The sequence below is a fragment of the Girardinichthys multiradiatus genome, chromosome 12 (genome assembly GCF_021462225.1).
Source record: "Girardinichthys multiradiatus isolate DD_20200921_A chromosome 12, DD_fGirMul_XY1, whole genome shotgun sequence".
NCBI lineage: Eukaryota > Metazoa > Chordata > Actinopteri > Cyprinodontiformes > Goodeidae > Girardinichthys > Girardinichthys multiradiatus.
In genome coordinates, this window is record NC_061805.1 from 49,498,088 (window position 1) to 49,525,919 (window position 27,832).

The window sequence follows — 27,832 nt, forward strand, 5'->3', positions numbered from 1 at the left end:
TGTAACACGTTTGAATAAATCAGACTTTCCATTTAATCCTGATGAACAAGGTTTATTCTGATTTCTTCGGTCCTCTTAGCAAAAAATCCATTTTAAAGTGGATATTAAGGCCCTTTGTTTCCAGCAGACTGCCAGCTAAACACAGTTCGGGTCCATTTCTTTAGATGGACTCAAGTTTTTCAGTTTGAGAGATACCACACAGCATTTTATAGCCGAATATTTGACCTGTTTGCTCATGGTGTGCTGGCCTGGAGAAGTGGAGAACAACAACAAAAAACCTCCGAAGTTCATCAGTATCTGAAGATCAGAACGAAAAGTCCAGTAAAGACCTGAGTCAGGACCTGAGTGATGCATCATCCTTCACCTGAGTGCAGCTAAAACCCTGATTTCTGTTTGTCACAAATTCAACTAAAATGGGAGTAAATCGTGTCTTTTTGGCAGACTGGAAAAAATCAGACTTTGTTCTGAAAATGGTCTGATACCGGACTGAAATTTCTTCAGAACCAGATCACTAGACTTTGAGATCATTCCAGGAGGTCTGGCTGTATAAAGAGATGACTCAAAACTTTTGCAAAGAGTCGTACATTAAAAAAATTGCGGTCATTTTATAGCGAAAATCACATTTTTAGTTGAGCTTTGCTAAAAGAAACTGATCTTTAACCATCCTTATTGAAGACTGCAAAATAAAAATACATTTTCTAAAATCTTATCCTGAAAAAAACTAAAAGGTTTCAAATTTTATTTGCTATAATATAAAAATTCACATTTAAGCCTGCAAAAAAAGGATATCTCACCGGATTCGAGTTTTAAATATTCAATATGTTAAATCGGAACTATAATAAAACACAATAAAAAAAGAAAATGTTTTTTTTTTTTTTTCAATATTATAATTTAGAATCTAAAAAGCATTTTTAATTTGTGGGGAGTTAAGGCCAATTTAATTTAAATTGATCTGCAGGTTACCTCTGGACATTTTTGCATGTTAACATCAGATTTACAGTTCAGTATAAAGTGCAGACATTCTAGCAGCATTCAACCACAGTAGCAGAGTTAGAAAATGCAGAGAAAAGTCATGACTGACATGTCGGATGTTTGCAGACAGCTGAGCTGCTCCTCTTTCTCTGTCAATATGTGATTTGAGGCTGAAAGCAGGAACATTAAACTGTACTTGAGTTTGTTTTCTTTTCCCATCTTGTCCTGCTGCCATAGTGAGAGCAGCAGCAACACAAGGCCGTCATTTCCCAGAGGCATGACGTAAGGACGCAGGAGTTCACGTTGCCTTCAGGGACACCTGAAGTTTTTGGTCCACTTTGATTTTATTTGGTGTTTTATTTTATTTCTATTTGAACATGTGTGCTTGGTTGTTTGTCCTGTGTGTCTCTGTGTTGCCTTGCGATGGACTGGTGACCTGTCCAGGGTCACCCCGCCTCTCGGCCGTAGACTCCTGGAGATAGGCACCCGCTCCCCCGCGACCGGGTATAGAAATGGACGGATGGAAATTTGTAGATAATTAAAAATCTTTGACTAAGGAAAAAAAAAATGATGTATAAAAAATATGGCAAAATACATAAAACATATTAAAATGAATATTTTGCGTTTTTTTTTTCTTTCTAAAAAGCAGTCTTACAAAGAGATTTATAACAAGAATAGATTCTTACTCGTCGAGTTGTGGTATTTCCGACGTTCGTGAAGGTCTCACAAGGCAGTGGGCGGGGCTTAGCGTGAGTCATGATGATCCTGAACGCACCAGACCGCAGGATGATCCAGCAGAGCTGACTTAACCTCTCAGGCGGAGCCGAAGTAGCAGCTGCGCTTCGTTGTGGACAAAACTCCGCAATTAAACCCCGTCAGAGATGCTTCTGCCGCCGCTGTGACCGACCGGCCGACCGCCGAGCCTCCATGGTCTTTTTCCCGGGGATGCAAAGCGAGGCGGGCAGCGTCAAGCCGGGACAGCTGCTTGAGATGTTCGACTCGTCGTGGAAGGTTCGGAGCATTTGGGACGGGGTGAAGCTGGAGGTGGTGGAGGACCGCAGCCCGGTGGTTCTGCACAGCTTCACCCACCTGGACCCGGACCTTCCCCTGAGCGAGGTGAGGAGGATGAGGGGGACGAGGGTGAAGGAGACGCGGCTCAGGCCCATTATATTACATGCTCTTGTTTGTTGTGACTGGGAGGACTCGAACCGGTTCTGATCGTTCAGGACCTTTTAGGTTTGATACAACCAAAGAAGCATTTTGGTTTTTTCTGTCTGTAGTTCCCTCACTTTAGAGTTGTTGATTTGTTGGATCTTTGACCCGTTCAGGTGGATGCCATGAAATGCTCTGATCACAGCAGAGGTTCTGATAGGACAGCACAGCCAGATGAATTCAAATGTTTCAGTAATAACGGACCGTAAACACGCTCCTCTGTTGACACAAGCCTACAGTTGCAGGATGACTTGCTTTTCTGCAGCTTTCACTCTTGTGGTTATCTCCCTCCTCAGCTCACAGTCATTCAGTTAAACCACATCTCAGAACCACCCCCCCCCATGCAGCTGTCTCCCACCAAACATGCCGGTACTCTAAACATCCATGGTGCCTGTGTGGGTCTGCACTGTTTGGGCTTTACATGTCAGTAATGTGGGGAACTCCGCTCAGAGTGCTGTAAACCAGGCAGCTCATATCATCCCTCAGTAGTCAGAGGCTCTTGCTGCTGAACATGACCAGCAGCAGAAACAAGAAGCTGATTTGAAACATAATTTAAGAGCAGAATGAAGATTTCCCAAAGAAATAACAAAGCATATTAAGATTGATCAGTGTTTTTGCTGTCGAACCTAAAAAAAATGCTTGATTGAAACGTTTTTATTTATTTCAAGATTTAAAAACCAAAAGGTTTGAAAGTCCTCAAAGAAAAACTCCCACCCTACTGAGGTCGCCCCCTTTATTTTGCTTATGAACCGGATAAATAATTGCTTGTTAATGTAGCGTTAATTGGCTGATTGATCCGTTTCACTCCTCCTGTGGTTGCACCTGTCGGTTTGCTGGAGAAAATCCATGTAAGCAGACATAAATCCACCCAGAAAGTTCCCAGCTTTTCATTACAGGGATCCTCTGCAGTAAAGTGATTTAACAAGCAGCTAGAAGTAATCAGCAGCAGATATGACAACACTGAGGCAAAATAGGATGGATTTACATAGAATGGTTTTGGTGTAAATATGTGCATTTACAACAGGAAAAAGGTAATTTTACTGCCTTTTATTTAATACAGGAAAGCAACAATTATTATTAATGCTGCTAGAAAAATCTAACATTACAGACCTGATTAATAGACCTAAACAAAAAAGTTAATTATTCAGTCAAAGTGTTGGTGTTTTCTTTCAGCCTGCTGACTGGCAGTGCTCGGCAACTCTACGCTCCATCCAGCTGAATAAAACTTCTTTCCCTCCCGCAGTTTGTCTGAAATCTGAATTTGAGCCGTAGGAACAGTTAGAAAAGGTTCTGAAACTGTAACTAACCTCTTAATACTTTGATTCACTTCACGACTGATTAGTCAAACAGTTAATCAGCTTGTAAATCTTTTTTTAACCACTGGATTTTATTATTTAGTCATAACAAGTCTCTAGAAAATGGCATAATTAGGACTGCAAAACAGAAACATTTGGAAAACAGATTATTTACGTTTCAGAGCTAAAACCAAAGAAGTTTTCACAGGATTGGCCTGAAAAACACGTGGACTGACTTCACACAGAGGCCTGCCAGAGTCACTGTGGGTTAATATTACAGATCTGTGTGTGTGTGTGTGTGTGTGTGGGGAGAAGACACTTTAATTAACAGATGATTCAGCGGTGGACCAGCAGTTTCTTGTATCTTGGAGCTGTTGAACCTGCAGCTGTGAGAGTGCACCGGCTGATTCATTTAACAGGGTTTCTTCATCCTTTTCCAAGTCTGAATAAGTTTGACGGAAAAAACAAAAACTTAGGATAAACAATAACAGTTCAGTTTCCAGACTTTATTCCTTATAGCATTAACTAGCAGGTAAAGAAACCTTCTGACAGTGTTTCACACTAAGCTCTGGTTCAAAGCAATAAAGCCCCTCTTTGAGTCATTAGAAGCACATTAAAGGTAACACAGATCTGTGCTTAAAGGGATCTATCTGCAGGACTGGAGAATCCAGCCCAGACATGATGAGTCTAAATGTTACAGATTTTAAAACAGACCTGATATACCTAAGTTAGTCCACAAGGGTAAAAAAGCAGGGAAATAACCCTTTACCATACAGCCAAGTAGGAATCCAGCCTCAGCTTTGTGAATTTAAGGTCAATATTTTGTACTTTTAAATCTATTAAAGGTTGTAAAAAACATTAAAAAGGGAACATTTGTGGAGCTCCTGGTCTAAGGTCTCAGATATAAACCTGGTGTGTTAGAATTTGTAGATTATTGTTTGAATTAATCAAATAATTGATAATAATTTATACTTTTTTGTTCAGTTATAAGCTTAAAACAGGCTTTTTTGAAAATATTCCAAGCAGTGACACCAGGAACTTCATCCTAGTTAATGAAAAAGTAACGCCTTCATTAGGAAACTTGGAGTCCTCATGGATTACAAGAAGCTTTTCCCGTTTGATCAGATAAAAAAGGAGGAATCTTATGAACACTGAGCATCCTCATCTTCCTGGCCACCAGGATAAAATGTTCTGTTCTGTTTGTTGTCATTATTCAGACCCAGGCTGGTATCACGTTTGTGAGTAACCCGTTGGTTCCTGCTAACCTGTTGTGCTCCGTCTCTCTGCTCTGATCTAATCCCCTGCCTTAACACAGTTACCCAGGGTTTAATCCCCCCGCCTCCCGCCGTGGCCGGGGGGGGGGGTTTCCTCAACAATCGGTGGCTTTCTTTCGCCTCCCGCTGCTCGACGCTGTTCGATGCAGAGGTTGTGTTGCAGCGTGAGGCCCGGTTTGTCGGGTTCAGCCAGTCCGTTGACCCCTCCGGCTCGACGACAGGCTGTATTGTCTGTATGATATCGTCTTTTAACAGGCATCAGGAAATTTGATCATATCTCCCCTATTTTAACTTCCTTACATTGGCTGCCAGTACATTTTAGGATTCATTTTAAAATCCTTTTATTTGTTTTTAAAGCTCTTAATGGCCTTGCCCCTCCCTATCACATTCTTACACACCGTCACGTTCCCTCAGGTCAGCTGATCAGTTGTTCCTGAAGGTGCCAAAAACAAAATGCAAGCTCAGAGGCGACCGTGCGTTTTCTGTAGCAGCTCCAAAGCTTTGGATTGATATTCCTTTGGGCATAAGACAGGCCTCTTCACTCTCTGTTTTTAAGTCACTCCTTAAGATCCATCTTTTTTCTTTGGCGTTTGGCAAAATCTGAGATGTTTTTATTTGATTTATTGTGTCTGTACATTAATATGTATTTTATGATTGTGTACAGCACTTTGGTCCTGTCGGTGTATAAAGTGCTTTATAAATAAAGTTGGTATGGTATACCGCTGTTTGGGTCAGGTGGCTTTCATGTGAACCTTTTCTATGTATGAAGACAGTCTTCTGATACCTGAACATCTGTGTGGTCCAGATTCTGGTTCGATTTCATTTAAGATGAATAGTTTTACAGAGAGAAAATAGTGACTCATCTGTAACGAATAAATGAGGAAAAACTGTAATATTCTGTTTTCTGGTTAAACTGAAACGGGCTTGGGTCGGTTACCAAAGGTTTGAAATGGTACCGTTTCAAACTGTAGAAAGAAAAGCTTCCCCCACCTGTTGCTGCACACTGCTGGTCTGCTGGATGAACATAGGCTACTACTGCGGATGCACTGATCAGGCTTCTCTGACTGATACCAATTTTTTTCCAGATTGGGATGTTGAATCCTAAGAATTATAAAACTGAAAGGAGAAACGATTAGCAGGTAGAAAAAGTACTTTAAAACCAATAAAAATATGAATTATTCCCATTAATGCATCAGTTATGCAATTGTGCATTTAAAAAAGTGTGTTGTAGTATTTACTGTTGGTTTCTAGACCCAAAAATAATTCCAGTTTTTAGTTTAGTTGCATTAAATGAATAGAAAAAAATATGGTTTATTTTTTTGTTATCAGTATTTGAGCTCCTGATCAACCATCGGAGCCGGTGGAGGGGGAAACGGGCCGATCCTGCAAAACAACAAAGAGGTTCTTGGTTTGGAAACTGAAGCAACTAAAGGATTTTCCCACCCAAAGCCCCTCTGACACAAGGCTGCAACAGGGATCAAACCTCTAATTTAGGACCACTACCATGCATCTCATGCATTCACTTCCAGGTAGATTATTTGTTGGCTTAAAACTTTCCAGGGATATATTATGTGATCATGTTATGAACTCCCTGATCCTGGGAAAGAAGTCCGAGGCTCTGCTGTTAATCTGTCTACATCAAACTGATGACGTATCGAGTTTGGTTCTGTCCACACAAATAAACTGAATCCTAAAATATTCAGCCTGTAGCTTCGGTGCCGGTTCTGAAGTCTTGGAAGTGTAAGTGATGGAGAAATCAGAGCTGGAGATCTTCTCGAGCCAATGATGACTCAGCCTGCAGTTCCCAGATGAACCCGACAACGCTGGATGACTCCACTTATCCCAGCGGGAAGAAATAACCCCGAGCACAATCGAAAGAGCAGAGTGTCTTATTACAGCACCAGAACAGTACACATAATTAAAGTTTCCTTGATGTCCTGTGGGTGCACGCTGCACCGGATGTCTCATCGGTTTTTCTCCACACGACTCAAATCTGGAGCTTTAAACAGAAACACAAACTTCAATCAGTGTGTCTCTGTGAGCTGAAGGCTGCTTATCATGAGCTCTTGTTTAACGGCTGAAACATGAGCTGCAGCAGCAGGATTCTGCACAGAGGAGCTTTTGTTTCACAGGAGTCCAGCAGCTGCAAGAATATGAAGGCCTGGAAAATGAGTTAATTCCCGCTGCTTCCTTAAACGGTCTGATTCCAACTCAGTCCAGGCATCTAAAACTGGTCTCAACTAAAGTTTGAAGTGTGTCTTAAGAGCCCGCTGGAGGAGGACAGAACAAAGGAGAAGGTTCTGGAGGGATTTAGTTTGATTCAGCAGGATTATCTTGCTCTTATAGTGAAGAGGAGGGGGGTGAAGCGGTTTTGTGTTTCGCTCTTAGACCTTCCCTCCAGCTTCACTTCATGCTCCTGTCCTGATTCTTCTGATCTGAGCATGTGACCGGCGTTGTGGGTCCAATTTGAACTTTTTTTCATTTGAATGTTTTTCATCTTCTGGGGTCTTGAAACACTGAGCTGCTCCCAGGCTCTTTTCCAGCCTCCTACAGAACCTCTGTTCCTATCACGGATGTATCAGAAGATCCTGTAAAGAGTTCTGAAGGAACTTTGACAGGAACATTAAAGAAACCGTACAACCTTCACTAACATCCTATGAAAAATGTTTTATCATGTCCTATTCTCTCTAGAGCCCAATCATTTACCCATATATTACTGAGTTTTTATTTAAAGTTTGCCTTTAAATCCCCATAGAAGCTGAATTTACATCTGAAATCTCTTAAGTTTCTGAACCTTACAGGTTGGACATTTTAGCAGCTACTCAAACATTTAACTCACTAATTATTATTTTTCCATCAGTCCCTGAATCTCCGCAGCAGTCAGCTGCAAATAATTTTCGGTTAGGTGCTGATGGTTAGCAACTTATATCTGCTGCAACAACTCAACCAATACATTTACACTAAGCTGGTTTAGAACCAGGTTTAGACCATCTATGTACCTGCTGTGAATAAAATAAATAAAAGACAAATAAAAATGTCCAAGAACAGCTCCTATTGTTGTCCATCCTGGCTGTCACTTTGAATTAATGTTAGTTATTTACATAAATGTGCTGTTAAACATTATGAAAACATAATACGATTAAAGGAAATTTAGACTGAGGTCATCCTGAACATCTGATCAGGCCTGAAGCCATTCTGTCGTTTTCATTTTACAGCAGAACATCTCAGAGCTCTGCTGGAGGAGGCTCTAACAAACCTGGTTCACATGCAGTCCGGTTCTGGTATTAAAGCTGATCAGGATCAGAACAAACAAGTTAATCCCATTCAATGTGTTCATTAGATTATGTTTTTCTCAGTCTGTTTCTTTTCCATCATCACAATACTGCCGGCATCATTCCGTATGTCCGACCCAAAGACCCGCGTTCTGGCTCGTAGGAGCCAGAACTCCTACATGCCTGGACCTCATCGTCCGTCCACCTATCAGATGTCCTCTTCCTTTGGTCCGAGGGGGGTGAAGGGAGGGTTAACATTGTGTCAAAAGGCTTGTCGGGCTTTTAAAATCCAGGGTAACGGCTGAAAGTCCAAGCTGGACAACATATCCTGAGTAAACCATCACAGGATCGGTGTGTGTAGAGTCTCACACCGGACACTGATGACCTTACCCAGGCTAAAGGTCACAGAATGATGGAAGCACAGATGAGAAAAGAAGAAAACAGGCAGATATCAGACCTGATATCATCATTTGAAAATGTTCCTAATGCCCTAATGCTGATGTGTTATCTGTAGCTGGTCCTAGCCTTCACTGAGGGGACAGAAGGTTCATGGTGCTGGATCTGAACCCCCTCGGCTTGGTATTTAGATCCCAGATGAGAATTTGAAGGTTTGTTTTCTCTCGCTCTCTCCTCCTCTGCCTCCCGCCCCATTTCCAGATGACCTCAGCGGCATTCAGCACTCATTGTTAGCGAGGGGAAGTCTCTGGTTTGTGCTCCGGGCTTGTAAAGGACGCTCTGCATTGTTGGCTTTGTTCAGCTGTTTACCGTTTCGGGGGGAAGGGTTTAGCGTTGCCTCTGTGCACCGGTGGTTTCCCTGCACACCCACATTTACATTCTGCCTCAGGGGGGGTTTCTAGTGATCCGAGCAGGTGTGTTCATTTTCTCTCAATGAGGTTCGTGTTTGGCCGACCCTCCAGGAGCGCTGCTTGGCTTAGAGCATTCACCATAAGTTAGTTTCAGACTGATCCAGAACCAGGGGGCTGCGATTAGAAAGACATCCAACATGACAGCCGATGTTTTATCACTTAAACTGTTTTATTCCAGATGATGGTGTCTGAGATGACTGATACATCTTCCAGCTTTGGAGAAGAGCTGCTGGTCTCTGGCTCTCCCATAAATACTTATCATAGAGGACCATTTCTGCTGGACAGCTTTGAAGCCAGCAGTTACATAACCTTTATAAAACAGTCCAATTAACAGTCAAACTTTGATGATTTAATGGGTTTCAGGTTTGTTGTTACCAGTGACAATAAACAGCCTCAGACTTGACTGAATGTAGGAGTTTTCCTACGTTTTAACTGGTTTTTGTTGCATCTCCATCCAGTGATTTCAGTTTGTTTTTTTATGTTTATTTGTTGAATTAATTATTTTTCCTTTATACTGTTAAATCTGGGTTCTTATTTTAAAGAAAGTTCTGTTTAAACAAACATACAGAATGATAATATACAGGACAGACCAAAAGTTTGGACACACCTTCTCATTCAAAGAGTTTTCTTTATTTTCATGACTATGAATATTGTAGCTTCACACTGAAGGCATCAAAACTATGAATTAACACATGTGGAATTATATACTGAACAAAAAAGTGTGAAACAACTGAAAATATGTCTTATATTCTAGGTTCTTCAAAGTAGCCACCTTTAGCTTTGATTACTGCTCCACACACTCTTGGCATTCTGTTGATGAGCTTCAAGAGGTCGTCACCTGAAATGGTTTTCCAACAGTCTTGAAGGAGTTCCCAGAGATGCTTAGCACTTGTTGGCCCTTTTACCTTCACTCTGCGGTCCAGCTCACCCCAAACCATCTTGATTGGGTTCAGGTCCGGTGACTGTGGAGGCCAGGTCATCTGGCGCAGCACCCCATCACTCTCCTTCTTGGTCAAATAGCCCTTACACAGCCTGGAGGTGTGTTTGGGGTCATTGTCCTGTTGAAATATAAATTATGGTCCAACTAAACGCAAACCGGATGGAATAGCATGCCGCTGCAAGATGCTGTGGTAGCCATGCTGGTTCAGTATGCCTTCAATTTTGAATAAATCCCCAACAGTGTCACCAGCAAAGCACCCCCACACCATCACACCTCCTCCTCCATGCTTCACGGTGGGAACCAGGCATGTAGAGTCCATCCGTTCACCTCTTCTGCGCCGCACAAAGACATGGTGGTTGGAACCAAAGATCTCAAACTTGGACTCATCAGACCAAAGCACAGATTTCCACTGGTCTAATGTCCATTCCTTGTGTTCTTTAGCCCAAACAAGTCTCTTCTGCTTGTTGCCTGTCCTCAGCAGTGGTTTCCTAGCAGCTATTTTACCATGAAGGCCTGATTCACACAGTCTCCTCTTAACAGTTGTTCTAGAGATGTGTCTGCTGCTAGAACTCTGTGTGGCATTGACCTGTTCTCTAATCTGAGCTGCTGTTAACCTGCGATTTCTGAGGCTGGTGACTCGGATGAACTTATCGTCCGCAGCAGAGGTGACTCTTGGTCTTCCTTTCCTGGGGCGGTCCTCATGTGAGCCAGTTTCTTTGTAGCGCTTGATGGTTTTTGCGACTTCACTTGGGGACACTTTCAAAGTTTTCCCAATTGTTTGGACTGACTGACCTTCATTTTATAGTAATGATGGTCACTTGTTTTTCTTTACTTAGCTGCTTTTTTCTTGCCATAATACAAATTCTAACAGTCTATTCAGAAGGACTATCAGCTGTGTACTGTATCCACCTCCTGCACAACACAACTGATGGTCCCAACCCCATTTATAAGGCTTGAAATCCCACTTATTAAACCTGACAGGGCACACCTGTGAAGTACATGTTTCTGGAGGGAGAGGGGGTCGACCATGTTGTGTCTGTTTGGTCATGTGACAGTGATGCAGCGCAGGATTGTGGGATATTTAACTGAAGCAGAGAAGGAAAGTCAGTGGTGTGGTGATTTTTTCATGGTGTCCAAAGGGTAGGGAAATATATATAATATACATGTAATATTGGTCATCGGCCACAACGGCAGTATTAATATCAGATATCGGCCTAAATCTTCATATCGGTGCATCCCTAAAAAAAACAAAAAGCACCAGCACCCTAACTTTCCCAACATAACCCACATGTTCTGGTCATCTCCTGCTTCTCAACACTGATTGTGCGTAAAAAAATACTGGTGCACTGAAAGTCCAAAAATCCACCGAATGCTTCAACCTGGCTCAGTGATCTCATGAATTTAATAAAGTTAGAAAAAGTTAAATATTCAGAGAGGGCAGTGGTGTGGCAAGCTTTTTAAAAGTGGGGGTTGTAGTTTGTCTCTGGGTGGCATCGCCTATGAACTCAGATTCTTAATGGCTGTGTTTTATGTTATCATTTGAACATAATCTCAACTTTTCCAAGACATTTGTTACAGTTTCATAAAAAATGTTACGTGTGGGATGATAATAAGCATCACACACTGTGTGTTTCAACAGACTACCTTCCATAATCTGTAACTAAAACATAGTTTAAACCTACATTTATTGAATTGCTGACTTCTGAACTTTCATGTGCTCTCTCTGAAACTGATGCCTCCTATAATTGGCGATCCTAAACCAGAAGGTTGCAGTGGTAAAGATTGGGTAGTAAAGATTGGGTAGTAAAGTTTGGGTAGTAAAGTTCGGGTAGTAAAGATTGGGTAGTAAAGATTGGGTAGTTTCAGTGGCAGGTTGTGGTAGTTCCGCCACAGTCTGCCACCGGAACTACCAGTTCTTCCTGCCACTGCCACAAATTGAGCTCGGTCCTGCTGCAATTCAATCAATTTCTCGGCACGTTTGCAATGTAATGCAATGCAGATGTGCACAGCGCCCCCTATCAAACAAGATGGGTAGCTCGGTCAGCAGGGAGCTGAGGAAGAGCGGCTGCTGACGTCACTCTTCTGCGCCCGCCGCTCGGAATGCTTTTTTGTTTTCAACTTCTGGGCAGTACTTTGCAGGCAGACCACGAAAACGAAAAAGCAATGTCTGCTTTGTTTTCTTTTTGATTATGGCATAAAATGTGCAGTCATGAAGAAGAAATGCAAATGCAAATAAGATGATTGATTACTAATTTCATTTATGAGTCAAACAATGCAGCCACATTCTTAAAATGAAAAAGCATTTCTGGAAATGCTTTTTCATTTGAAATATGGTAACGATTTGCTTCCATAGCTCTCAACCAGAGATGATATGACTGCCCAGTTTTGTCCCTCGCATTCCTTCCAACACAGTGCCTATTCTCATGTACACCTTAATCTTATTAAATCATGCATATTGTATCGCCATATGAGTCTGTAAGAAAAGCGCATAGCTCAATGGTACCTCACTTTAAATTTGCTAAGACATCACACTCTCTTCCACTTAGGCATAATTTTAAAAAACATTTCCATGCTTTTATTTAAAAAACGTTTCGACATTTATTAAAACGATCTATTTTTTTCTGTCAGTCTATTTTCCAAACAGGATTTAGAGCTGACGATGGAAACAGTTTTGTCATATTTTGAACTGTTGTTAGAAGCAGTTTGGCTTTGATCAACATAATGTTGGTGTTATGGCTCCATACTTTTCTGCCGGTCAGATGATACCCGGAAGAAAATCCAGAGCAGGGTCTCAGAATAATGAGAGAAAGGCAAGAGAAGATGGGCGCGCACTGTTTTCCTGGTGGCATCTAGAAAAGCATGCATGGAACCACTGAGCTGCACATTCAGCTGCTCTGCCAGTAACCTTTGGTTAAGTATTCTATGTTTGGACCACATTTGAAAACAGGTCCTCTTGTTTGTAACCAGGATGGTTGATGAACCTCTGAGTCAGGCTGAAGGAATGTGAGACCAGTTCATCACTTCCAACCTACTTGTGCATCTTTTAGATTTGAGCTGCTCAAATTATAATGTGGACGGCAGGTGTGTGTCTTCGTTAAGAAGCATCGGCCTGATTCCTTTCTGATTGTTACAAAGGAAACTTTGGGTCTTCTTCTGTTCAGAAGGTTTCAGGTGACACTTCTTTGCAAGTATTGAGCGCTGTGTTTGTTTAGCAGCAGAGAGAGTGTAGTTGATCATGGAAATACTCGTCCTGGCTGGAGTTGGAATGAATAGGAGCATTATATTAGGAACGCAGCGGCCGGATGGAGCCGGGCGCTGCCCTTCAGCTGTCTGTGTGCTTGAAGGTTTGAAGTGATAGCAGCCTCTGTGGTTGTTGATAAGCAACTCCCTGCTGTCGAGGCCTTCAGCTGCAGCTGTTTCTCAGTTTTTACACTAAACAGGATTTACAGCACTTTGTTTCTCCTCTCCTCATTTATCTGTCACATCCTCCCTCCCCTCCATAAAGCTCTCATCATGCATGTTTGTGTCAGCAGAATCTTGTTTTGCAGACAAAAGGTCTCCCATCCCTGCTGGAGAGCTTCTTCTTTCCTTCATCCAGTCATTGATCTTTCTTTATTAACTGTCTCAGCTCTGATGTGAGCTGGGTGTTTAACATCTGGACCAAATCCTGACCGGTTCTTAACGCTTGTGGTTGATCACAGTTTGTTGGTTTCTGTCTCTCGAAATGCTTGTTATGAACTAAAAACAGGTTTTCTGTGGGGTTAAGGTCCAATTTGTCAATGTTCTGATCTTTGAGCGACTTTATCACTTTTACTTCGTGACACAGAGATCCATCATGCTGGAAGATCCCCAGGTCATCACCAGATTGATCCTGAGTTGTTTTGAAGAAGTTGCTCCTGGGCAGAACTGGAAGGACTCTCCGGTTTGGGTTAGAAGCAACCCCACACATGGTTTGGATAAGGATGCTCCGCTGTTGGCACCACCCTGGACATATAGTAGCCCTCGCTTTCTGTTCTTCAGATGCCCCAAACAATCAGGAGGATGCATCAGAGAACATTTATTTGCACCAGTGTTCTGTTGTCCAAAACTTCTGTTTGTCCTTGATGTTCCTCTTGGACAGAAGTGACTTCTTTGCATTCAGATGTGATCTGCAATCAGCCTTGAGTAAGCTCTGCACTGGTGGCCAGTCCTGGACGTTTTAAAGCCTTCTGCATTGCAGCAGAACCTCTCACCTTGAAGTTTTCGATGCTCCAGGAATCGTCCGGGTTTCCTGTCTTTAAGGCCATTTTGACAAAGTGATGACCCCTCACCCTGCATGCATATGCAATGATTTGATGTGTTTTTGTTTGGGGTTGCTGTGATCTCTCTGGGAGCAGTAGAGAAACTGAAAACCCTGAAAGGAGAATAAACCGACGGAATATTAAGACGTTTTCTTCAGTCCTTTAGTTTCTGGACCTTTAAAATAAAAAGTGCTGCGAGGATAAAACCCATCTGTTGGCAAATGAATCCCGGAAAGATCCAGAGCATTTTCTAATCTTAGTTGTGTCTCATTTCACCAAGTCACGAGCTTGTTTCCATGGTAACAAAGCAGGCGGTAAAGTCCCAGCGAGACTGCGGCGCTGCACGGTGAACTTGATGTTCCTGCTTCCCTTCCGGGTTGGTGGTGTGAGGTTCTTGATGTGCCTCAGACCTCTGTGAAGGTTTGTTCAACAGCAGTGAAGCAAACTGCTGATTGAAAACACTTTTCACTTTGATAAACTGGGAACAGAACCAGCTTTTCTAGTTTGAACTGGTTTGTTGTCTCTGATCTTCACAGATTTAAGACATGCTTGACCTTTCTGACCTACTTTTACTATTTGCACCATTGTGCTAATATTCTGTAACATGAGGTGAGATCTTCCAGGGGAATTATAATGTTTTTGTCAGCGTCCGTCTGTCTGTTTGCCAAATTTCTATTTCTACTATAACTCAGTAGAGAACCAAGCTGACATGCATCAGTGACCTTGTTGGCTTGGCGGAGGTCTGCGCGTTTCTAGTTTTGAATGTTTCATTGTTAACGTTTTTTGCAAAGTTCTGTATTTTGCTCTTTAAAGTGAAGCCTGACCTTCTGTCACTCTCTTAGTCATGTAATAGTATAATATTACAGGCAGCTTCATTAGTGGCTTTTGTTTAATAGGAAAACTCAGGTAGCTCATTTTTTTCTTCGTCATTTAAACCAAACTGTTAATTTGGTTTGTTTTTATGTGCTGATCTTTGTTTTCCTGTTTGTGCTGCTTTTTTATTTGGGGCTTCTGGGCTTTCTGGACTCATTGTTCTGTTTTTCAAACAGTTTTAAATGACATTCTGGACATTTTATTGCAGAAAAAATGGTCTCAAATTCCATGAATCTAGAAACAGTGGATGACATCTGGATTTATGTTATAGGTGAAGGAGTACTTTACTGTTTTTGGCATCTGCGCTAACTTTTAAAATCTGCTACCCTAATTGTAGACATCGTTTGAATTTGAACAATTTCAGTTCTGATTCCTCGTTTCGATTCTGATTCTTTTAAGAGGCAAGGTGAAAAACGTTTACGTGATTCTGACTGCAGTGTGATGTTAGCCTAAGGTTTAGAGACGGAGGAAGAGGCAGCTGAGAAAGGCCGGCGCCGGTTACTTCTACACCATGAATCCGGACCATGTTGGTCTGGCGCCTTTCTACGCATCCAAATCAGGACTGGATTATTTTTGCACTATATCCGGATTCTTTCAGACACAGTTTGTTTTATTTTGCTTTATTTCGTTTGCAGATCTTGGGAACCACAGATTTAGGATAAAATCCTCATCTAAGAGATGTAGAGATCAAAAAAGCAGTGGAATGGTCCTTTTTTAATGTTTGACTGATTGTGCATTAATCTGTGATTCAACAACTAAAACTGTCATTTAGAAACAAATCCATGTAAAAGTCCTTTTATTTTTCAGAAATGTTTATCATTTAGTTAATGGAATAAGAAATCTGTTTATTAGTTTGTGTTGTTGACGCTTGTTTTATTGAAATCTCATTAATAAGTCGCCTCAACAGAAGCTGAAGCGGCTTATTCAAGATCATACGCATGATTAAATATTTCTCACACGTGACATCTGAGTTTTTCTTCATATTTTTGAGAGAACGACGAGAACAAACTGCAGTGTTGGCAAAGGCTGCGACCTACAGCGACCACATTCATGCAGCATGCAGCTTCTGCACAGGCTGCAGCTTGCATTGTTGACCCTGTTATCCAGCGAGCTCTGTTTAGTGACCTTCTATTGTTTGTGCCAGGCCACACACGCGATTCACAAAACGGGACTCAGAGTGCGATGAGCCATCAAGAGCTGAGCCAGGTCACACAGATGGCTGTGATTAAAGGCTTCACGTCTCAGCGTTCTGCACCAGAACTAATCTGTTTTAAACTGCTCTTCGAAAGCTGATCCATCTTGTCAAGATGTCAGCGTGGAACAAATATCTGCTGTTCTAGTTAGACTAAAACATCGTTTTTTTTTTGTTTTTAGAGCTCGACGCAGGAGATCGGCGAGGAGGCGGAGGAGGATGCCATCTTCACCATCACGCTGAGGAAGATGCAGCTCCACCAGTCAGCCAGCAAGGGCCAGCGATGGCTGGGCGTGGATACAGACTCCGCCCTTAGCCTCTACGAGACGTGCAAGGTGCGAACCATTAAGGCCGGCACGCTGGAGAGGCTGGTGGAGTACATGGTGTCGGCCTTCAGGGGCAAAGACTCCACCTACGTCACCATCTTCCTCTGCACCTACCGATCCTTCGCCACCACCAAGCAGGTGCTGGATCTCCTGCTCAACAGGTAAGAAGAAAAAGACATAAAATGTGTTAGTGCAGCTCCTGACCCAAAACTATGCAGGCACTGGTTTCCATAAGGCCCTTCTTAGAATTTGAGGCCTGATTAGTGATTGTTTAGTTAGAGACGAAGCTCCTGGGTAAGGAAAGAACACAGCCATGGTTGCTATGGTGATACCCGCCTTTTCTGTGGGACAGAGGGACCCCACAGCAGACAGGAGCACAGGCAAAGTTCTTGAATCACGAGTGACTGAAAGCCAAACATGTACATTTTTATTTGCCTGCGGTGTTTTATTTAGGAAACGTGACAGGTTCAAGAGACCCTGGACTTCCAGTTTTAAGAAACATAAAGATCAGAAAAATACTGGGAGTGAATGAGGGTTGGGGAGTGCTCTTTCTCTGCGGCGATTGAACATAAAACCATAATATACAGCGAGATGTCACACACATCATCCTTTATCTAGAATATTAATCAAAGAAATATCAAATTATAACAGAAGATTTTTTTAGATCCCAGAGTTTTTTAGGGCAGCATAGTAGTGCGGTTGGTAGCCCCGCAGCAGGAAGGTCCTGGGTTTGAATCCCTGCCTGGGGTCTTTCGGGAGTTTGCATGTTCTCCCTGTGCAGGCATGGGTCCTCTCTGGGTACTATGGCTTCCTGCCACAGTTCACAAACATGACTGTTAGGTTAATGGGTCTCTAAATTGCCCTTAGGTCTGAGTGTGTGCTTGGTTGTTTGTCCTGTGTGTGTCCGTGTTGCCCTGCGATTGGCTGGTGACCTGTCCAGGGTGAACCCCGCCTCTCAACAGAGATAGGCACCAGTCCCCGCTGCGACCCTGCAGGGGGGGCCTGGTGAGCGGGTATAGACAATGGATGGATGGTTGAACAGGAGAAAATGGTTGTCTTCACCTGTTCACTGTGGAAAAAATATTATTTTTCATTGTCTCAGTTATTAAATCCGATCTCATGTGTCTTCAGGTACGCCAAGCTCCAGAATGTTCCTGCTGCTTCTGCACACAGAGTCTCCCAGGACGACTGCACAGAGCTGAGAAAGTGAGTACAGAGCTCCAACTCCTCCGCAGCTTGAAATGAGACACCTCTCAGGCGGAGGGGTCTGTTTCTGCTCAAATTCAACAAAACACAGTTCATGAACTGATAGACAGAGTAATAAATCACTAAAGGAACTCTTTCACTCCTTCCTGAAGTGCCATGTTCACTAAACGGATCATCACTATTGTTCAAGTCTTTGTTCTTGACACATTATCTGCACTCCTTACATTGTTTAGATATGAGCCTGCAGTTGATAATGCAAACAGCTGATTGTTAGAATTCCAGTAAAGGACATTCCACAATTTTCCCAGTTTTCCTTTGTAAGTGTGGGTTTTTGAAGCGTTAGCCACAGCTGAATGGATCCGTACTGGAATTCAGTGGTTAAACCCAGGAAAGTGTTTATAGCAGCAATAATTAGATAGATTTGATACAGTGTGTCTGTGCTCCTACTACTAGTTAAAGGATTGTTGTTTCATGATATAATCCCCATGTTTCAGCACGGTCTCGTCCATCCTGGGTGCGTGGTTGGACCAGTATTCCGAGGACTTCTGGAGCCCTCCGAACTACGAATGTCTGCACCAACTCCTGGCCTACCTTCACCTCCACTTCCCCGGCTCGGACCTGGAGCGTCGCGCCCGCAACCTGCTAGCCCACTTCCACCGCCGACAGCAGTGTGAGCCTGATCCCGATGGTATGAAGGCAGGACAGGAGAGCAGAGCAGAGGGAGCGCAGGGCAGGGACTCCTGAATGAATCTGTTTTAAAAGCAGAAATTTAGCTTCTTAAATGAGTTTTACACTTTTAGCATTTCACATAGCTGCAGACGCAGCGTCAGTTCAGCATGATCATGCGGAGATGTAGATGAGCTTTAGGTGAGCAGGAAGTGCGTTTAGGTCGAGCTCAGATGGTTGCAACGTAAAAAATTTATTTTTCTGTTGTTCCTTCAGGGGAAAACATCGGCTGCCCTTTCGCTACACAGGAAGAGAGCGGCTTTGAGGACGAACTTCCTGCTTTCAGCTTCCTGTCGTTTGACCCCATCATGGTGGCGGAGCAGTTCACGCTCATGGACGCGGTGAGGAGCTTTTCCTTCCCTCGTCAGCAGATTAAAACACCTTCAGTCTCTGTTTGACGTCTACAGATCAGGTGCAGAAGCTTAGTTGGCTTTAATGGAAACTCGCTGATCCAAGTGGGAGAAAGGTTTTCCTTTTCAGTTAAAAATGGAAGTACGTTCACTCTGTTTACTAATGATGGTGACTTCTGAATTGGTTGAGCTGGATATTAAGAGGAATCAGAGATGAATACAAAATGCACCACACTGCTTTGATCTATCACGTTGAATACAGTGCCTGGGCTCTGTATCAATAAAACACATTGAATCCTCAGGTTGTAATATGACTGGTCTGCAGAGAGGATCATCATGGGTCCCTCCATCCAGGACCTGTACCGGTCTACGGTCAGGAAAAAGGGAGCTAACATCTGTGCAGACCTCTCACATCCTGGACACAAACTGTTTAGGCTTCTACCTTCAGGTGGCGCCACAGAGACAGGTTCTTCCCCCAGGCTGTCTCTGATGAACAGCCAGAGTCCCAGATCCATACCAGGCGTATTTGCACTGCATATACATATAATCCTTTACTTCCCAGTAGTTTAACATATTTATATAATGCCTGTGCATTGAGAGCAAAGTGGAATTAAGGTCAAATGTCAGTTTTTTATGCACAAACCTGGTCAATAAATTCAAGGGGTCTGAATTGTTCTGCCTGATGCTCCATGCAAACCATTCAAACTTACTAGAATGTAACATTTTAGCTCTTAACATGAGAAGCGACTCTGATTAAAACCCATTTGTTTCCTGTGGATCATACGGTTGACGTTCCGTGTCTCTCTTTCCGTCCAGGACCTGTTTAAGAAGGTGGTGCCGTACCACTGCCTGGGGGGTATCTGGTCTCAGCGGGACAAGAAAGGCAAGGAGCACCTGGCTCCCACAATCAGAGCCACTGTGGCCCAGTTCAACTCGGTGACCAACTGTGTGATCACCACCTGCCTGAGCAACCCGACGCTGAAGCCCAACCAGAGAGCCCGGCTCATCGAGAGGTGGATCGACGTGGCACGGGTGAGCCGCTTCAAGCAGGCTTTAATCAGATGAGCTTTTATTAGCTAATTACCAGCAAAAAGCTGAAGCTCTTCTACAGGAAGACATGTCTAGCACAGATGTTCAGGAGTTGGGTTGGAGGACGTTGGGGGTCAAGCCCAGACAAGCTGCTCCGAATGTGGTTGGAGTCAGACTCATGTTGTCCTCCAGAGTCCAACCAGAGAGTCCGGTTAGGCTTTGAGCCTACATTCAGGATAAAATCAGAAAGGTTTCCAGTAGGGCTGCATGATATTAGGCAAACAGGTGATATGTTCATAGCAAGCATAGACCTCAGATAATAAGTAGCTTATACAGCTATAAAGGAAGGTTTATTATTTTTATCTCCACTACAAGGTTTTACTGAAGCAGTTGCTTCTGGGAGATGTCTGCTGATTTGGAATCGAAACAACTTAGTTGTAGTTTCTTCATGACTTTAAGCACATTTCCACCTCTTTACCTTCTAAAACCTTTTATGCTGGTATTACTTTATATATGGCCTTCATACAGAGCCTGAATGCATGAAACCTAAATTATTAACTAACATTTATTGCATTTAAGGCAATAAATATATATTGTACACAGTAGCTTTGCTATAACCACAAATAAGCAATTTATTGTGCAGCCCTAGAATCCAGTAGCTCTTCACTCTGAATGTGTTGACATGGTAGTATGCGTCACTCTTTGGACCTGCTTGTCAACCTTTCAGACCCCTTTTTAAGGATGTAAGTGTGCCATGTCGACTCAGGAAGACTTTAAACAATTAAGCTGCTTTAAATCTGCTTTGTTTGTTTGCGTCTCACCGGATCGTTGTTCCCATCAGGAGTGTCGGATCCTGAAGAACTTCTCCTCTTTGCGAGCTATCCTGTCTGCCCTGCAATGCAACGCCATCCACCGCCTGAAGAGGACCTGGGATGAAGTATCTCGGTAGGTTTGGACTTTTTTCTTGAGGGATTTCTTTGGGGAGTTTCCGGACTCTGAATTCTGCATCTGCTCACAGGGAAAGCGTCAGAACCTTCCGCGAGCTGTCGGAAATCTTCTCCGATGACAATAACTATTCCTTGAGTCGAGAGCTGCTGGTGAAGGTGAGTCTCATCTTCTAAACACTACAGACATGTAAAAATGCTACTGAGAAAAGAAACAACTAATAAATAATTAGAAATTGGGTCAAAATTAGACAAGTATGACTGGTGCTTTTGCTTGTTGGTATTACATCAATATTATAAATGCTGCTGTTTAAAATGATGAGAACTGTAAATATTCTGTGATAATCAGGTCTTCTAAAGGCTTTACTGCTGTTTCAGGAAACACATGAATAATTTTCAGCACAATAAAAATGAATTATAGCTAAACTCTGAGAAAAAGTGTTTTTATTGAGGTAGGAGCTCCTTGTTTTTATCGTAGACAACAGATTAATCAGTCAATCAGTGTGGGTTACATAACAGCTGAACGGATAGCAGCAGGATGTGAACTTTTCCTTCCACGGCTGCTGCTTCCCGCAGACGGGACTCTTCACTTGTTGTTCCTGTGGATCTGAGCCGGGTTCTGGGTCGGATCTGGGCTTCCCTGATGTCATTTAGCAGTTTAAATCCAAACTGAGTGTTTGACGGCTGAAAGTGCAGACAAGCAGTCGTAGTGAAAACCCGTCCTTGTCCAATGAAACGATGATATCCCCCACCAGCAGGGAAAGTTTCCCAAGAAACAAATACTAGTTATTCCTTCAACCAGCAATGTCTGTTTACCGGCCTGCAGTCGGTCTCCATGGTAACCAAATATGCCTCCTCCTCAATGGGGTTCTCACTATATTATAACCAGAGTAAAAATGCCAGAGTGTCAGGTTATGTTTAAAACAACAACATGATCAAAATGCTTTATTTAAAACAGAAAAGCAACAATAATTCTCACTACTGCTAAATGAATATAAAATATTATTTAACATTTATTATTTTGAGTTTGATACAAAACTAAGCATCTACTAAATTTCTTATTTTCCAGTAAAAATGCGGACTGTGCAGAAAATCACATCAGTTTGTTGTTCTATGCTTTAACACAACTGTAATAAGCTGATATTAGCTGTTAGCTCCAGTTGTCACAACAAACATGCTGCCGTTACCCTGGCAACTATAGTTTTAAAACAGTTACCTAAACAAGAGAATAGAAAATAGTGAACTAGAAAAGAATACAATAGAAATATCCTTAATTGTTCCACAGTGGGGAAATTCAGGTGTGTCAGCAGCAACGTAAAAGGGGAATAGAAGCATACAGGCATACAAATTAAAATGTCAAAAAGTTAGTTAACTGTAAAGTAAAGGAAAACATTTACAACATAAGATAAATAAATCCTGTACAATTATTAAAATGGCAACATCAGATTAAATGAAATATGCAATTTTAGGATGATTTGATAAAGAGAAAAACAACAGACTATTTTCAAAAAAATGGAAAATCTGAAAATAACAGCAGGGATATAAACACTTATTGAGCTTGCTGGGAGCATCGATGCTTATACAGTTTAACAGCTGCTGGGAGGAAGGATCTGAGATAATGGTTCTTTGGGCACTTAGGATGCAGCAGTCTGGCAGTGAAGGACTACCAGCTGTAGTGTTTTTAAACCAGTGTAGTGGGATTAAACAGACAAATTCAAAGCAGCCAGTCCTCGATGAACCGCTTTGCTGCTCGTCTTCAGGCTTTCCCTGCATCCTCACTTGGTCAGCTGCCTCCCTCCTGAGCAGCCGGTCATTCAGCTCCTCCAAGACAAACCGTGTGTTATCTTACATAATAGAAGGTTATTCTTATCTCCATCAGAAACCAACAAACAACCTTGTTGGTCTAAATCAGACATCCCAGAGCATCTTTTTTCCATTTAATTTAGACTTTCAGACATATTTTAAAAATGCTGGTTTCCATTGACTTAATTAAAGGTTGTGTCTATTATTTTAGTAGATGCTGCTGATTGGGTCATGTCATGGTTTTAGTTCATCCAAGCTGCTCAGCTGGACATTAGGAAGATCAGAATCGGATCTCTGAAGCAGCACAGTTATAATCTACTGTTTTCACTCTGATCACACTCAGGTTTATGGTACTGCTACATACACAATATTGGGTCACACCACCAAATGAATGAATTCTGGTGTTCCGATCACTTCCATGGCTGCAGGTGTATAAAGTTGGGTGTGGAGAAACTTGACTGGCCTTCAGAGTCCTGACCTCAACCTTCTTGAACACCTTTGGGATGAATTAGAGTGAAGGCTCCAGTCCTGGTTTTCTCATCTAACAATGAACACACTCCTGAACCTCTGGAAGATGTTTAGTTGCTGTTGCTGGCAACAGTGGGTCCATCAACAAACTGGACATGTATGTCTTCAGTCTGAACATCTGGAACTGCTTTCCAAGCTGCAGTTCCAGGAAAGCTGACGTGAGCTCAGGATCACATATTTATAACCTGAGAGCTTGAACCGGGGCCTCCTGTGAGGGAATCCCTGCTGACGTCAGAGAGAGGAAACCCTTGCATGGGTAACACCTCTGATGGTTGGACTTCAGGGCGTCGCCTCTTTTTCTTTCTATCTTCTCAGACCAGGCTGCTTTCTAACATAAAGAGAGCTGCACAGGATCTCTGAGGAATATGCTGGAAAGTGGATTTCCTCCCACTTTCTCTCCAAGCGAAACCAGATTTTCTTTTCCTTCGCGTCTTCTCATCAAACTAACCTTTAACTCGTTCATTTCCTCTAACTGCATGATCTGTGAAGGAAAACGATTCAGGCTCTTTGAAACTCGGGGAGTTTCCAGCGTGTTAAACCACAGTTGACAGATCTGTTGGTTTTACTGCCCAGCTGCTGGAAAAATGTTTGCTGCATTCTTTCATTAATTTGTTGTTTGGTTAAAACATTTTATAAAAGCTTGACCTTAACGGGTCTACTTTCTCAGCTGGAAAAAATGTCAAATTTATTTGTAAAACTGAACTTTTTACCTGTTTTTGATCAATTATATACTTTGAGATCTTCACTGTAAAGAAATATCTCAGAAACTAGTTATAAATGAGTACTATTGAAAGAACAGAAAATCTGGTGTTAGATTTATTAATATAAATTATTTGTAGGTTTTTGTTTATAGAAGTTGAACAGGAAGATGTTGGAAAGGGATCAAGTAAATTTTGTAAATGAATTAAACTTTACAGCTGCTCTAAAGGTTAAAGAGCAACACTTTGCCTTGATTTAAACTACAGTAATTACCCTTCAGTGGAATCTGCGCTACTCTTATTTCATTCAGGAAGCTTCACGGCCTTGAAAAGCTTCGATTCATCCTTGCACTCTGTGGGATTTGCTAATTTCCTGTTAAAACCTTGATCATTAGGTAAACTTAAGGCTGGATGAGATCTCTGGAAACTTGGACTTGAATGATGCAGGAAGGGCATCACTGCATTCCTTCTTTGTTTTTCTGCTCCATTTCTCATCCTGCAACACTACACAGTCATCCTTCCAGCGTTTGAGTCTCCTTCGATCCAAGAAGGGAATTATTTCACAGAATGAACTGAAACAAACGGAACCGTAATATGTGTTTTGTGTGGATGTCCTGGCATGCTTTCCTTTTCAGATATAGAAACTCCAACAGATGAAACGTTACTAAAACATGAACTTGCTGTTTCTGCAGGAGGGCACCTCCAAGTTTGCAACTTTAGAAATCAACCCCAAGCGAGCTCAGAGGAGACACCAGCAGCAGCGAGACCTGGTGAGACCTGATTCATGTGAAGAACACCATTTAATGGACCTCAGACACAAAATCTCTGACATTAGTGCCCCCTAGTGGCGGAAAATGTTATTATCCAGTTAATTTCCTTCTCCACTCAAGATAGAAAATGCTTTGTGAGAAAGTGTTTTTAGAAGTTAATCTTCTCAGACATGCTCATCTGCAAACTGGCTCAGTTTATCTGCTGCATGTTTGAGGGTGTATCTTTATTAAAGCTGCACTGAAGTAAGTGTTCTGGTTTTTACCTGCACAGGGAGTCATGCAGGGGACCATCCCTTACTTGGGGACATTCCTGACGGACCTGGTGATGATGGACACTGCCATGAAGGATTACACAGAGGTCAGCCTTTGCTCTATTTTTACATCCTCCCACAAGGTTCCTATGCAGTCAAAAAATAAAGAAATGCCTTTTTGGTCATTTCCAAGTGAGAAGCATTTGTGATTCCAGACCTAAGAGTCTGATTTGCCCCAAAAAAACAACATATTGGATATAATGACGGAGATGCTGTTGTCCATCTTCTTCATCAAGTCTGCAGTTTAACATTTTACGCCTCCAGTATCGGATGTCTGATCCGACATTTGCAAGCTCATAGAAGTTCAAATAGCTGTTTGTTTCTGAGTTTTCGTGGATTCAGGAAGGAAACAGTGTTGCACTGCAGGGTTTAAAATGGCACCAAAACAAACTGATATTTAAAAAGTCTTGATTTTTAAAATGGATCCTGTGTAGGAGCTGAGGGATGTTGTATTTTCTGACATTGCTGATGTTTTTCAGGGCGGTCTGATCAACTTCGAGAAGAGAAGGAAGGTAAATTCGCTTTTCCTGGTTCAAAGCTTCTAGCAGATTAAACTATTTTGGATCTCCTGCAGAAGAAGCTCCAACACTGGTTCTCCTTCTGTTCTTGCAGGAGTTTGAGGTGATCGCTCAGATCAAGCTGCTCCAGTTGGCCTCCAACAACTACAGCTTCACTCAGGAAAGCCACTTCAGAGAGTGGTTCGCAGCCGTGGAGAAACTCAGTGAGGCAGAAAGGTATCTGGGAAAGCAGAAGATCCTCACTGCTTGCATCCATTTTTTCATTTTATTCTGATGTTTTCAGTTAATAAATGTTATCCTTTATTAAGTAAAACATCTATGTATGATGATCCAAAGCGTCTCCAGATTAAACAGTTGTTTTCTGTAGTTTTTATTTGATCCAGAAGGTCACAGAGAGGCAGCAAGCGAAGCTGTTACAGGAATAAAACCATAAACCTGTTCTTGTTAGCAGAATAAACGGCAAAAGGCAGAAATAAAAAGATGATTTTCACCTTTTCATCCAGCAAATTAAAGTTTGAATATTAAGAAGTTGGTAAGAACATGAGGGCTGGATTTTATTTTACTAAAGTCTGACTCCACATTAACCCCAAACTCAAAATGAAACAGTCATAGACAAAATGGAAACATATATAAAATGATATAAATGTTATGTTAATGAAATCTTTGGAAACATATTTCATTTTTTATGTGTAAGGAATTTATTGTTGTATGAATATTTTATATAATTATAAAGAGATCAAATTTAAACAAGTAATAGTTATTTCTTTCTTGTTTTTTACATTTTATGTGATTTGAAAAGGATGATTTTTTTATTAAGTTTTATTTATTTGACTTATTTCGTTCGTTCGTTCGTCGTCTTCCGCTTATCCAGGACCGGGTCGCAGGGGCAGCAGACTCAGCAGAGACACCCAGACGTCCCTCTCTCCAGACACCTCCTCCATCTCCTTCAGGGGGAGCCCAAGGCGTTCCCAGGCCAGCCGAGAGACATAGTCCCTCCAGCGTGTCCTGGGCCGTCCCCTGGGCCTCCTCCTGGTGGGAGGAACACCTCCCGAGGAAGGCGTCCAGGAGGCATCCGGTATAGATGCCCGAGCCACCTCAACTGGCTCCTCTCGATGTGGAGGAGCAGCGGCTCTACTCCGAGCTCCTCCCGGATGGCCGAGCTCCTCACCCTATCTCTAAGGGAGTGCCCGGCCACCCTACGGAGGAAGCTCATTTCAGCCGCTTGTATCCGTGATCTCGTTCTTTCGGTCATGACCCAAAGTTCATGGCCATAGGTGAGGGTAGGAACGTAGACCGACCTGTAAATCGAGAGCTTTGCTTTTCGGCTCAGCTCTCTCTTCACCACAATGGACCGGCACAGCGCCCCTATTACTGTGGCAGCCGCACCGATCCGTCTGTCGATCTCCCGCTCCATTCTTCCCTCACTCGTGAACAAGACCCCGAGATACTTAAACTCCTCCACTTGAGGCAGGAACTCCCCTCCAACCTGAAGAGGACAAGCCACTCTTTTCCGGTCGAGTACCATGGCCTCGGACTTGGAGGAGCTGATCTTCATCCCAGCCGCTTCACACTCGGCTGCGAACTGCCCCAGCGCATGCTGTAGGTCTTGGCTAGAGGGGGCCAGCAGGACCACGTCATCTGCAAAAAGAAGAGACGAAATCCACTGGTCCCCAAACCAGACCCCCTCCGGTCCTTGGCTGCGTCTAGAAATCCTGTCCATAAAAGTTATGAACAGGACCGGTGACAAAGGGCAGCCCTGCCGGAGTCCAACATGCACCGGGAACAGGTCCGACTTAGTGCCGGCAATGCGGACCAAACTCCTGCTCCGCTCGTACAGGGACCGGATGGCCCCTAATAAAAGCCCCCCGATTCCATACTCCTGGAGCACCCCCCACAGGGCATCACGAGGGACACAGTCGAATGCCTTCTCCAGGTCCACAAAACACATGTGAACCGGTTGGGCAAACTCCCATGAACCCTCGAGCACCCTGTAGAGGGTATAGAGCTGGTCCAGTGTTCCACGGCCGGGAAGAAAACCACACTGTTCCTCCTGAAACTGAGGTTCGACTATCAGTCAGACTCTCCTCTCCAATACCCTGGCGTAGGCCTTACCAGGGAGGCTGAGGAGTGTGATCCCCCTGTAGTTGGAACACACCCTCCAGTCCCCCTTCTTATAAAGGGGGACCACCACCCCAGTCTGCCAGTCCAGAGGCACTGTCCCCGACCGCCACGCAATGTTGAAGAGGCGTGTCAATCATGACAGCCCTACAACATCCAGAGACTTGAGGTACTCAGGGCGGATCTCATCCACCCCCGAAGTCTTGCCACCGTGGAGCTTTTTAACCACCCTGGTGACTTCAGCCTGGGTGATGAAAGAGTCCAACCCCGAGTCCCCAGTCTCTAAATATTTTTATGAACCCAAAAATGGTTAAACTGTGAGAAACGAA

At 42.9% G+C, this 27,832-nt stretch overlaps 1 protein-coding gene and 1 long non-coding RNA gene across 9 annotated transcripts in view; one reads left to right on the top strand and one right to left on the bottom strand.

The window, feature by feature from the left end:
• The window catches only part of LOC124877345 (ral guanine nucleotide dissociation stimulator-like), a 65,826-nt gene that overhangs the window by 30,961 nt on the left and 7,033 nt on the right, over positions 1–27,832 (top strand). For 5 of the 8 annotated variants that reach the window (XM_047380459.1, XM_047380458.1, XM_047380456.1 and 2 more), the window contains 11 exons: positions 16,359–16,663; positions 17,634–17,708; positions 18,203–18,396; positions 18,651–18,775; positions 19,601–19,816; positions 20,655–20,758; positions 20,832–20,916; positions 24,479–24,556; positions 24,828–24,914; positions 25,347–25,379; positions 25,480–25,601. In XM_047380459.1, coding sequence (XP_047236415.1) covers positions 16,425–16,663; positions 17,634–17,708; positions 18,203–18,396; positions 18,651–18,775; positions 19,601–19,816; positions 20,655–20,758; positions 20,832–20,916; positions 24,479–24,556; positions 24,828–24,914; positions 25,347–25,379; positions 25,480–25,601 — 1,358 coding nt within the window. In that variant the 5' untranslated portion in view covers positions 16,359–16,424. Of the gene's footprint in view, positions 1–1,778; positions 2,089–16,358; positions 16,664–17,633; positions 17,709–18,202; positions 18,397–18,650; positions 18,776–19,600; positions 19,817–20,654; positions 20,759–20,831; positions 20,917–24,478; positions 24,557–24,827; positions 24,915–25,346; positions 25,380–25,479; positions 25,602–27,832 lie in introns of those variants that run through there. The other 3 variants (XM_047380452.1, XM_047380453.1, XM_047380454.1) reach the window with 2 other exon arrangements.
• Positions 2,158–8,992, bottom strand: LOC124877347. The gene is made up of 3 exons (XR_007040497.1): positions 8,010–8,992; positions 5,744–5,869; positions 2,158–3,921 (listed from the first exon to the last, which is right to left on the bottom strand). It is a non-coding gene; the product is annotated as an uncharacterized LOC124877347 (long non-coding RNA).